General features: G+C 29.6%; 2 protein-coding genes across 6 annotated transcripts in view; one reads left to right on the top strand and one right to left on the bottom strand.

Moving 5' to 3' along the window:
* Positions 1-2,175: 2,175 nt before the first annotated feature.
* Positions 2,176-9,392, bottom strand: LOC143068580 (MAP kinase-interacting serine/threonine-protein kinase 1-like). Of its 3 annotated transcripts, none has more exons than XM_076242766.1 (7): positions 9,269-9,392; positions 7,642-7,837; positions 7,306-7,403; positions 6,850-7,108; positions 6,283-6,538; positions 5,725-6,024; positions 2,176-5,370 (listed from the first exon to the last, which is right to left on the bottom strand). In XM_076242766.1, the coding sequence occupies exons 1-7, from the start codon at positions 9,305-9,307 to the stop codon at positions 5,043-5,045; spliced, it is 1,476 nt and encodes a 491-aa protein (XP_076098881.1). In that variant the 5' UTR covers positions 9,308-9,392; the 3' UTR covers positions 2,176-5,042. The 3 variants fall into 3 exon arrangements, with proteins under 3 accessions (XP_076098881.1, XP_076098895.1, XP_076098887.1); XM_076242780.1 differs by lacking the exon at positions 9,269-9,392 and adding an exon at positions 8,807-8,989; XM_076242772.1 differs by lacking the exon at positions 9,269-9,392 and adding an exon at positions 7,987-8,028.
* A 114-nt stretch (positions 9,393-9,506) lies between these two features.
* Positions 9,507-12,310, top strand: part of LOC143068566 (calcium homeostasis endoplasmic reticulum protein-like) — a 78,282-nt gene continuing 75,478 nt past the window's right edge. For all 3 annotated transcript variants that reach the window (XM_076242745.1, XM_076242735.1, XM_076242754.1), the window contains exons 1-2: positions 9,507-9,618; positions 11,431-11,583. In XM_076242745.1, the coding sequence (XP_076098860.1) occupies positions 9,591-9,618; positions 11,431-11,583 (181 nt within the window). In that variant the 5' untranslated portion in view covers positions 9,507-9,590. The remainder of the gene's footprint in view (positions 9,619-11,430; positions 11,584-12,310) is intronic.

Genomic DNA, 12,310 nt, shown 5'->3' with positions numbered 1-12,310 from the left:
TAGGATACTAGTAGCAGAAAAGGACACACTCAGCATCTAGCAATTCGTTAAAATTCAAAAGGTAACAATAATTATAACAAAGTAAGAATATGTCAGTTTATTGCAAATAATGTTTTGTCTATGTACCAATCTGTCTATTTAGTTATGCATAACTGTACAGCTTTAACCAGGGTTCCATGATTTGAATTATGAAGTATGTCGATGTCTATTGACAATCTCTGGCTCGTGATATGTCAAATAATTTCAAATTGGCACATGTAGTGACAGATTTGACTAGTCAGTTTTTACTGTTCATAGTCAAATCAGCATGTTTTAAACAAAAGTACTATCAGTTTTCTATCAGTAATTTCGAGCCTTATATGTTTGCTTTGTCTTGTGTTTTTGTAGTTTATTATACCGGTAATGTACAGTTCAGTGCTATTTATGAACTGATTGTGTTTGTACTTTCGTCTATCTACCTTTTTTTAATTCCGCTGATTGAGACTTAAAGGTGACAGGTTAAAATCAAAGTGCTTGTGAGCACTGAAGGGTAAAGATTGCATTCATTGTTTAGTGAGATCTGAAAATTAAAACTTGCATATTGTGTTAAGCATTTGAAAGCAATGCCATGAATTGTAGATTTGTTCCATTTCCCATAACTTTAACTGGTTCAACTAAAATTGTTAGAAATAAACACACATAAGAATTGAAATTGTGAACGCCAGCAAAGGCAGATAACTCTTTTAACTCTTCTAGTTTGATTTTTAATATTAGTTTAGCAATGACATGATTGCTATCTTAGAGTGTTTACTAGATACTTTTTCCATGCACATTTTATGTCTTGGCAAATATGGTTCTACACATACACTTCATTTAGCAAGTTCAACATATCTGAGTACATATCTCATTTATAGATTCTTGTTATGTTTATGTATAGGATGCAGAGAATGGTGTAATGTGTCAAAGCACTGTTTTCTTTTTTACAGAATTGATGAAAGTCTTGAAAATTGATGACTAACAAGCCAGCTCATAAGGGTTTTGATTGCTTGAATGCCATACCCGAAGCTGTAAATGTTATTGTATAAAGGAGAGCCTCATCAGTAGTTGTCTACTAAAAACAATGATGCAATATTTATCACAAACTGGATGAATTATCTTTATTATTAGTTAGAAGAATGAAATGATCTTTTACATGTGATTTCCAGATGTAAAATCAATGTGTTTAGGCATCTGTTAATGCTGTGCTCTGTAAATATTGTTTCAGGTTGTTAGTATTGACAGTATTGTTAGTATCAGTCTTTCTTGAATCAATGAGACCATTATAATTTTGACATACCCAATTTTCTTGCAGAAAGCAAAATACCTATATAATGTTTCTTTTTTGTTTTTTTTATCTGTGAACAGTCATCTTGATACTGAACATGAAGTGGTTATTATAGTTGTCTACTTTCTGTAAATTATTTTTTGGAACAGAAGCAAAATAATTTCTGTTTGTCACAGGTCTATGCTTTTGTGGTTTTTTATTCACTTTCATAACTTTTAATTTTTGATTTACTGGTATATGATAAAATAAAACATTTGCGCAGACAAAAATTGATCCTCCATTTCAATAGAACCTTGTAATATAAGTATACCTATGAAGTAGTACTAACAACAACAGCATGTACCGAACTATTGACCCTGTAAAAAAACATGTTTTGACAGAACACTTCTCCATTTTCTTATAACAAATAAAATATCCCAGCACACAATTCCCTTTACTTTGTTTTTATATTGTTTTCTGTCATATTTTATGTTGGTATACCAGTCGATATTTTTTAGTGGGTGTGTAATAAAGATGCAGTAGTAGTTCAATTGCTTTTCAAGAATTGACATCCATTTTTGTTTGACCCTTGCATTCTATGCCAGCATTTTTTGTAATCTATGCTGCTCATTTTAAAAACTTTGTTTTCTATCATTATTATGTACATTAATTAGGCTGTTTGTTTGGATTGTTTTACATGTGCCATTTCAGGGCCTTTTACAGCTGATTATACAGTATGGGCTTTGTTCATTGTTGAAATCTGTACATTGACCTATAGTTGTCAATTTCTGTGTCATTTGGTTCCTTGTAAAGAGTTGTCTCATTGGCATTAATAACACATCCTCCTTTATTGAAACAGAAACTTCTGTAGGCAAGAATGACAAAAGATAGAATATTGTTTTTAAATTTTATTTCAACTTTATTTCTGAAATGCTTCATCAATACATTGTAAAATAAGACATTTTACTTACTTTCATAAACATAATTCTAGACCATATAATGGCCATATCAAACCCTGAGACAAACATTAGGATCACACTTTCCTACTTCTGACCTTGAAACACATTTTCAACACAAAGCGAGATAAATTTGTAACCATTTATTTTGAAAATATTGCAATTTAACAAACAAAACAGATTATATTGCAGAAGTTATAAAAGATGGTGATCCAAAAATAACACTGAAAACATTTCACATTAGACAGAAATCATAATTTCATTCTAACACATCTTCAAAGTTTAAAAACATTGTAAAATAACCGAAAACTGTTAGTTTAAAATCAAACTATCTAAACTGTTATTTTACCATTGATTCTATACCTAATTAAAATCTTAATCAGATTTTTATAAACTTAATAAAACTTTTGCTTGAATTAGTATTAAGGCCCTTATATAAAACTTTTGATCATTATCACGAAAATAAAAGATGTAATTATTCACCAGAAATTATCATTACAGAATATTGCACCATTTCAATATGTTCAAAGCCTCAGCAAAACTTATCGCATAATAAAAATAAAATTTCTTCACATTTTAACATGCAATCTGCATCTCAAAAATAAATAGCACCTTAAACATAGTTTTGTATAATCAGAGATATAAACACAACCACATGCCAAGTGGAACGATGGTCAGAACTGGAATGGATTTGAACACTTTTACTTGTTTTTTTTTTATACATGTATGATATGATGAATGTTAAGGGAATGAATATGTCACAATCAGAACAATGAATGTAGGCTGCCTGGCATGTGGCATTGTTTATATTTTTGATAATACCAGTCCAACTTTTGCTGGTAACCCCCCCAGCATTATCACAGTTCACATTGCCTTTATAATTATACATTGTTACACTACTGTTATCAATGCCCCATTTATCTGACTAAAAGTACACAAGTTGTTGTTGTTACTACAATAAGTTCATAACAATGTATAAATACACTCTATTGGATTTCCTTCCTCTAGATCTAATATAACCAACCATAAGACCCTCATATTCATTTAGCTGGTATTTGCAGTTATTAAAATACCACTTGTCCAATACACAACATGGCCATAGAACGATTGTCTCCCGATCGAAGGCCAATGGTTAACTTTTTAAATAACAATATTTTAGGTACACGAAGTACCTACCTCGAAATGATTGGAATGACTTTTATTTGATGATCATGATATATGTTTTCATTTTTTGAGGTATAAGACAATTTTAAGCAATATTATTTGATTTTTTAACAAATTTTCTCTAAAAGAAAACTGATTGTTCATAAAAATAAAATGGAGATCTGTGACATAGTTGAACAATCAGTTTTCTTTTTTAGTAAGTTAACTGTTATTATGCTGCACTTTTAAAAAAGGATTTTTCTTAAAACACTTTTGTGCTGTACTTTTTCACAAATTAATTTGATCTAAATATGAAATATTCAATTTTTTTTACATTCTAAATGACAAAAATTTTCTTTAAAAAGTAAAAATAATAGTTTTATCGATTGAAATGACACCAAATGAATAAGCTTATGAACATTTTTTTGTAATATTTACATTTTTTTCAATATGCCCTATATTTTCATTCCAGTATAAATGCAGCTCACACACAAGTTCTGTTTCAACAAAACAAATATTCGTTAAATGCAGTTGAATTATCGCTGAGCATCAAATGTGTATTGCAATAGTCAAACAGAGAAATTAATACTTATTGACATTACTACACCTAGAGCTAAAGATAATTCAACTGCTTTAATTATATGACTTAGAATGAAGTTATGTACATTAAAAATTAACAAAACACACATTTCTTCTGATGGTGACTGGAATGTTATATTCTGAACGAGAATGTATTATTTTCATAAGCTCTTTTGTCGTCATTTAATACTGATAAAATTATAAGCTGTGGCTACAATAATAGTTTTTAGTTAAAAAACAAAATCAACAGAACAGGAAAATAACATCAAAACAACTGAGCTGTTAATAAAACTTGCAACACAAACAAATTTGGCAGTTAAATTCAACAAGTTGATAACATTTTCACAATTTGCTCTGTAATGGCATTTTATGGTTTTGTACCAGCTTTCTACACTAAAATTCAACATTGTAAAAGTATAAAAAATGAAAAACATGAAAAAGTACAAAACATAAAATACATTTTCACATAAAAGACAGGCACAATTTTTATGTCCAATCTCACATCAATCACTCGCCATTCAATCATAAATTTTTTTATCACTGATAAACACATGTATAATCTCTCATGTATTAGAACTGCCAATGTGTACAGTCATTCTATTTGGACCCACTTTTTTTAAATTCTAGCACTTTCAAGTCCACAACCATACACATATTTTGAAAGACAATGTTAACATAACGTTATGAGTATCCCTGAAACTAAACCTTTCAACAAAATATTATTGATCTTCTATACACAAACATACATAGAAATAAGTATTGATAGGATTTATCTCCCTTTATTTTAGATTAACATAACATGCTTATCATTGTGGAAAAATAAAATTTCTTTCTTTATAAAAATGGATTTCCACTACAAGATCGTGTTGTTTTTAATTTTTTTGTAGGTGGTATTTACATGATATATAATGTACCAAATCCTACATCCATACTCGACACTTTTATACACAACACATTCTTACAATGGACAAAATACAAAATAGCACACACATTCAATACATGTATAAAATCTGTCAAGTTAAGCACTCAAAAAATAACACAACCAGAACAATAACTGATATCAAATGAGTTTGGTCTTTGTCTCAGATACTTATGCCACAACTAGATGAATGAGAGCTTGGCAATGAACAACCACTGTCGCTACTGTCCTCAGTAATTTCACTTAAATTGTTTGGTTTCCTGGCCATTGTACGTCTTTTAGCCAGTCCTGAACTTGGTGGAGACAGTTTGAAACTTGGTATATTAAACTTGTCATCATCATCACCACTTTCATATGCATCACAGTCAAAATCGTCCCTCCCACCAATAAAGAAATTGGGAGGCTCCGAAATCAAAAGATGTTGCTGCATCATTCTGTTGATTGAGACTGCTTCTCCAGCAAAACATTCCAGATCTTTTGTACTGTTGTTTCTGCAAAATATAAATAAGAGTCCAATGTATAACAGATAAAAACTTTCATGTTTTCATCTTAAACAAAATTAAATGTGATGCAATGTAAAACTCTAAAGAAATGATGCATATTTTAAGCTTATCAAACACTAGTGTTAATTTATTTTCTTCAAGTGTCATATTTCCGTCTCAATTTAATGTAACAGTTATAGTGTAAAAAACAAGACATTACACTGTTAACAATGTAAACAGGAAAAGCATCAAGTGGTCACATACTTTATCTGATGTATACAGGAAATTACGTTTTATTACATCCAACCTACATACAGTTCTAAATATGGAAATGTACACGACTTGTAGTAAAATAAAGCATACCTTGTAAGAATACCAGGAGTAGCCAATGGGGTAGGTGCTGCAGGACATGTGATCCATGGATGTTGTAGAACCTCCAAAGCTGTCAGCCTCTTCCTGGGTTCACGGACTAGTAATTTCTGAATGAGATCTTTGACATCATTGGATACATCTCCCCATTCATTGTCAGGGAATTCAAACATGCCATCCTGAATTCTAGTGAACAAGGTCTCTTGACATGACTGACAAGCTTCCCCTCTCTCCCAGCCACAGTCACCACCACATTGTCCATAGAATGGAGGATAACCACATAACATAATATACCTGAAAACACAAAATTCATTTCTAGGTTACTTATTTTGAATATGACTCTTCAGCAATATCACAAGTAATGATTTATATCATCTTTCTAATTTTTGTAAATGAAAATGTAAAGGAAAGATATGAGTCTATGCTATATATATATTTAACAAGAAAATTACGACACAACACATTTTAATAAGAATCATCTGGATAAATTATCACCTCAGAATTATACAATTTTCTTCATCTTTTTCAAAACCAAAATAGTAAAGAACTTACAATATAATTCCTAAGCTCCACAGATCACATTTCTTATCATATGAGAATGATTCTCCAACCCAAGCATCAACAACTTCTGGTGCCATGTACTCGACAGAACCCACAGGTGTAAGAAGTTCTGGTGTTGTACAATTGTCTTCTGTTTGGCTGCCTGGTACCCCACTAGCCAAATCAAAGTCACAGATACGTATTGGGACTACTTCATCAGTTCTCTCACATAAAATGTTATCTGGTTTGAGATCTCTGTGTGCAATGCCTAAAAAAATAATAAATAAGATCATATTAATTTGTGCTTGGAAAAATGTTCCTTTGTAGATAATCATTATATACAGAATATGCTAAAAACAATCATGAAATTTGATGCTCCTACTGCAAAATGTATAATGTATGGTTTTTTTTCTTCTTTGCTTTTTATACCAATAGGTATCTTTACAACAAAGTAACTAAAATAACATTTTTTCAAATAAATGTCAATATATTAAGAGACATTAATTTAAGATAAATGCTGGAAAACTAGGACAATTCGACACTGAAGTATAATTATTTTTTATATATATATATATTTACCTTTTTGGTGAAGAAAGTTCAAAGCTATGGCTATCTGTTTGACTACAAGTGCAGCCTCTCTCTCACATAGGTGGCCTCTTCTTTCAATATTGGCAAGTAATGTTCCGCCTTTCATCTTTTCAAATACCAAATAAAATCTGTCCTCTTCTTCAAAGTATTCAAATAGTTGTAAAATATTATCCTGGCCTTGACAAATACTGAAAATCTCTATTTCTTTAAAAACTTTATTTCTTGATCTGGTGAAATCTTTTTCTATAACCTGCAAAACAAAATGATTTCATATAACATTTTTAAACTTTCTTGATTGGTGTCGTTATATTTTTTCTATTTTTTTAATTTAATTATTGTAATATTCAACTGTATTTATACAAAACTCATAGTTTCTTTTCATCACTTAAGTACTGGTCATCATTAAATGTATCAATTGTTCTTAAAAAATACATATTTTGAAATTACCTTAACAGCATATTCTTTGTTCGTTGTGTTTTTTTTGTAGGTTTTAACAGCAGCACATGCTCCATTTCCAAGAATTTCTCCAGTTGCTGTATACAGATCTGTTAAAAAGAAGAATATTAAATGATTGATTCATACCATAAATACATATACGAACAGTAATGAACAATATCATTACATTGTTCAATAAGGAAAACTTATTAAAAGGTCATGACATCTTCATTAGTGTTTCACATTGAATTAACCCACAAATGTTATAAAACTTTTCACATTGCGTTTTCCCAAAAAATACCATGAACCTTCTCACTTTAACTGCAAGAAAACAAATAAAAAAGTTACCTTCAAATTTTTTGACAGAGTTGTCAGCAGCCCTCCTTTTTTTCTTTTTATTTCTTGTTCTGATATTCATAGAGCATGGGCCATTGTTGTTTTCCGAGTCTGCCAATTCCATATCCAAGTTTGTCATTATACTTTCGAACATTAAACTTTCTGGTCGTGGTGGTGATTGTGAGCAATACTTTGACTTTTGGTCGATCTGAAATAAAATGATACATTCACAATAAAATTTCATTCATATCTTTAAGTTCTACCAAACTAAATCCCAATCATCAATATAATATGAAAATCAGATAATAGGTTCAATTTACATCTTAACATGTTCAGAAAAAAACACTTCAAAAATACCTTCTTCAACTGAGCATTGAAAATCATACTCCTCTGTTGTAAACCCTTTCACCATACTGACAAGACATTCACAAATATTGGTTTTTCAAAATGAAATGGATTTCACCAAATCATTGCAATAGTAACAGTTGCATCATAAAAGTTTATTTATAAAAGCCAAATTTACTGGTAAAGTATATTTTAAGTAGTTGAGCTAAGGAATCTAAAATTAGAACTGCTTTGTTAAACCAGCCAATCAGAATGCTAGTTGATTAAGTCATTCTATGGTTTAGGATTTTCCATTTGGGCAATCCGCCAAAATATCAGTAAATACCTAAGAATATTCCAGACCTCTGACAAATTTTAAGAGTTAAATATTTAATTATCATCTATATTCATGACAATGTTTTGCTTTCTGATAAACATTTACTGTTTAGAAAACTCAGTTATGCTTAACATGTAATTGTGTCAACAAAGAAGTGGGTCATCTTCAAAATATTTACATTTCATACATAATCAATATCCATGGCCTTCATGTAAAGATTACAGTGAAATTAAAAGTAAATTAGAAATCAACATAATAGACAATATCTATAAAACTGTTAATAGTTTGTGACAAATATAAATTTTAATATAAACAATAGATGTAAATAACAAAAAAAAATATCTACTGGAAGAACTGGAATTATGCATGAAAATAATTGCAAACACCCTGAGGCAACACCAGAGTATTAAATTGTAAAATTTCAGAAAATAAGACCAAGTCAACAATATTTTGCAAAAATATTCAATGTTTTTAATTGTGGAAGAACAAATGATTGCAAAAAATAATTCTACTTACATCGATCATTTTAAATGCTGATAAAATTCCTTTTTAAATAAAACTGATTATTTCCTGATTATATTCCGACAAAATTTGTAAAATCCAATATTTCTAAACCGGTAAATGGTCATTAGACCTGAATAATTTTGATCACCCTTTCATTTCAACACACTCTCAATAAACATTCAAGACTGAAAAAGTTTACGTCAGCCAAGCTATTTATACTAGCACAGCTACGTGGCTCAACGTTGACTGGTTGACTCAACGATATGTGACCCCAGTCTACGTACGCAGTTCCACGCAATTTTGTTTACATCCGTCTCACAACAATGTCGGCCATGTTTACTATGGCGTGACCTACAAACAATGCAAATTTCTAAATTTCTGGTGTTAAATACAATAACAGCATTTGATATCAATCAAAATCAATCTTTTATTTATGATTAAAAGAAACCTTCTTAGTATCTCAATGCAACTTACTTCTATCATGACGCTTTTTGTATTAGAACTTTCAAGCATCCTCCCGCCGCTGTCACCATTTTCTCAAAACAATCAGTCGGAGATTTACGGAGAATAATGAAAATTAATTTTTGAAATTAATTTCTAGAATGCATCACTTTTTGTTTAAAAGTTAATGAAAAAGTTAACTTACGCAAAAAATATATATATAAAAATAAGATTTTTAAAAGTTGTAAAATGTAAGTCTTATAAACGTTTTAATAATCATAATTCAGCATATTTAAAGAGAGATAATTTTGAACATTGAATATTTATTTTTCTCACGTTTTGTGTGTAGAAAAAAATGGATATTCCACCAAATCATCCTGACGGTAAGTTTATGTATAGTTTTGTAGAAGCAAATTTTTGTTTGTTAAGTAGCATGTTTGTACAGATATTGATATGTGCAATTGTATTTATCTTAATTCTCAATAAATCATGATATTGAAAAGGTAAAGTCTTACTCAAGGGTTTGTTACTGTTAGTCTAAAGTTGCTGTCATGTCTAAATTTTCGACCTTTTTGGGGTTCATTTATGGTTAGTATGGAGGTTTTTCTAAGTCAGGTATATGTGTTGTGATCATTGATATGGTCAGTTTAGTATTTTGCTTACTGTTTCAATGTTTGGGGAGATAACATGATTAAGGTTTATGACCCCTTCTGTAGCCATTTTTGTACGAATATTTCAAACTTCAATTGTATCAAAACTACAGATGTAATGAATAAAAGAGGGGAAACTTGATGCAAAGCATTATTATTTATTGTTTCATTGCATTTAATAGAAAAAGAGTACTTTATGGCAAATAATCCAAGATTTTTATAGAAAATCCACAGCCTTTAATACAGAGATTTTTGTTATAAAATTTGAAACATAGATTACTCACTTGCTTTTCTATGATGTGCTGGTGTTTATTTTTTACAAAAAGTTCTAATCAACCAGCAAATTCCAAAATACCTCGTGCTGAGTCACTAAAGTCAAATGTACCCTAAAAGGTGAACTTGATTTGGTCCATATTTTAATTTGTTTTAACCAATAGCTACATTAATAAACTCATTTTAAGGAAATCAATGCTATCACTGCATGCAATAATCTTATATCTATCAGTCATGAAATTGCCAAATATGATGGTACAAGGATAAATGCTGTGGATTTTCTATAAAATTTCCATATGTTTAGCATTTAATCAACACAAGGGACCATAATCCTAGACTGACAAAATTTGAATCCTTTAGCTTTAAATAAATTAAAACATAGAACACTGAAGCAAACACTCTTCTTTTTGTCAGATTGAGACACCTAAACCTTCGCAAAAGATAATGTACTTGTGTGTCTCCCTATTTTCCTTTCTTACAAAATGTATATCAAATATAAAGGATTAATTGCTTCAATCAACTTGAAACTTTGTACAAATATTCCCTATGATATGATCCTTCTAATTTTAATGCCAAATTAGAGTTTTTACCCCAATTTCTTATTCCACTGAACATAAAAATGTGAGTGGGGCATCCTTGTACTATTGACACATTCTTGTTTTAAAATATTTTGTTTATTTGTGCTCACTTGTAATTGTAACTATATTTTGAATCACTGAAAACACAAATTTATAGTGCAAAATTCAATAATTAATCAATTACAGTCTATATGAATTAATAAATGTTATTTATATATCAGTAAAATATTCATTGCAATTCAATTTCTTGTGTTTTTGGCATGGACTTTATCATATCAGTACACTGCAGTACAGTTTTGGATTTTTTTTCTCTGATCCTAAACCCTTTATACATGTACATGTAAAAATGTATATGGAATTTTTCTCAGATTACAATGGCATTGCACATCCTTTTTATTTTAATCTATTGGAAATGTGTAATTTAGTTTTGTTAGTTTGGTCACAGTTCATTCAGCTTCTATTCTCATTTATCTTCAAATATTATTGGAATATGTTTAATACCTTCTAACCAAAGTCTCAAATGTCTTCTAATTGAAACTATAAATCATAAGAAATTTTAATAATCCTCAGTTTCCTAAAGGATGAAAAACTTTCGTTTCATTTTGTGATTTTAAAGTTGAGGAGTTTTACCAGATGTTTCAACAATACCATTGTTTTTAACATTTTTATTTAATGACTATTTTTTTCCTTTCAGAACTTGAATTAAAAAATATTATAGACAAATTGGCAAGCTTTGTTGCTCGAAATGGACCCGAATTTGAACAGATGACAAAACAGAAACAAAAAGACAATCCTAAATTCTCTTTTCTTTTTGGTGGAGAACACTATAACTATTATAAATTTAAAGGTAAGTTGATACATAGGTTAAGAGCAATTGTGTTGTTATTAGAAAAAGTCTCTTGAATAAGAACTTATCAATTTGTTAAATCTGTCATAGAACAATCAGTAAAATATATATTTTCTCAAAGAAAACTGACTAAATGCAAATTTAAAAAAAACTGTCAACATTATTTATAGAACAGTTTGATGTCAAATGCCAAAACAACAAATTGAACAGGTCTTTCTAGAATTTTATTCCAGATACATAATTTATAATGAAGTCAATGTATTTTTGTATAATTAAACATAGAATTATTAATAAATATCTTTTGTTTTGTTTTGTTAATCCAAAACTGTTAGAATTAAAACTGTAGATCGCATAGATCAAAGAACTTTATTATTTTTCACAGGTTTAGGAAAAGTTATATAACAGGTGAAAGAACTCTTTTTGTTATATTCTTAGTCCATTTTAATTCCCCCTAGGACTTCCCCTTTATGCATTTATGTGAAGAGATCAGAAATCTTTTGAAGATTGCATTAGTTTAATTATTTGATCTCTCATGAGAATTATCGAATTGATAAAGGTCAGACAAAAATATGGGTTAATCCTTTGATAACATGAAAAACAAAGCCTTGTTTATTTGAGATATATAATTGGAAATAATTTTCACACCATGATAGACATAATTTGTTAATTAATCTATTGATATTGACACCTCTCTTAAGTACTTGTTGATTTCACTCTAAGGGTGTCA

This window comes from Mytilus galloprovincialis, chromosome 1 (genome assembly GCF_965363235.1).
Source record: "Mytilus galloprovincialis chromosome 1, xbMytGall1.hap1.1, whole genome shotgun sequence".
In the NCBI taxonomy this organism is placed as follows: domain Eukaryota; kingdom Metazoa; phylum Mollusca; class Bivalvia; order Mytilida; family Mytilidae; genus Mytilus; species Mytilus galloprovincialis.
The sequence above is the reverse complement of the archived record's forward strand: the minus strand, read 5'-3'. Positions and strand labels throughout refer to the sequence as shown.

What these genes read in the sequence shown, in the direction of transcription:
- LOC143068580 (XM_076242766.1), bottom strand. Translation starts at nt 9,307, where the DNA reads ATGCTTGAAAGTTCTAATACAAAAAGCGTCATGATAGAA. An exon ending in CTCTGTCAAAAAATTTGAAG is followed by an intron (nt 7,404 to 7,641) that starts GTAACTTTTTTA and finishes TCTTTTTAACAG; the next exon opens with ATCTGTATACAGCAACTGGA. An exon ending in ACAAAGAATATGCTGTTAAG is followed by an intron (nt 7,109 to 7,305) that starts GTAATTTCAAAA and finishes TTTGTTTTGCAG; the next exon opens with GTTATAGAAAAAGATTTCAC.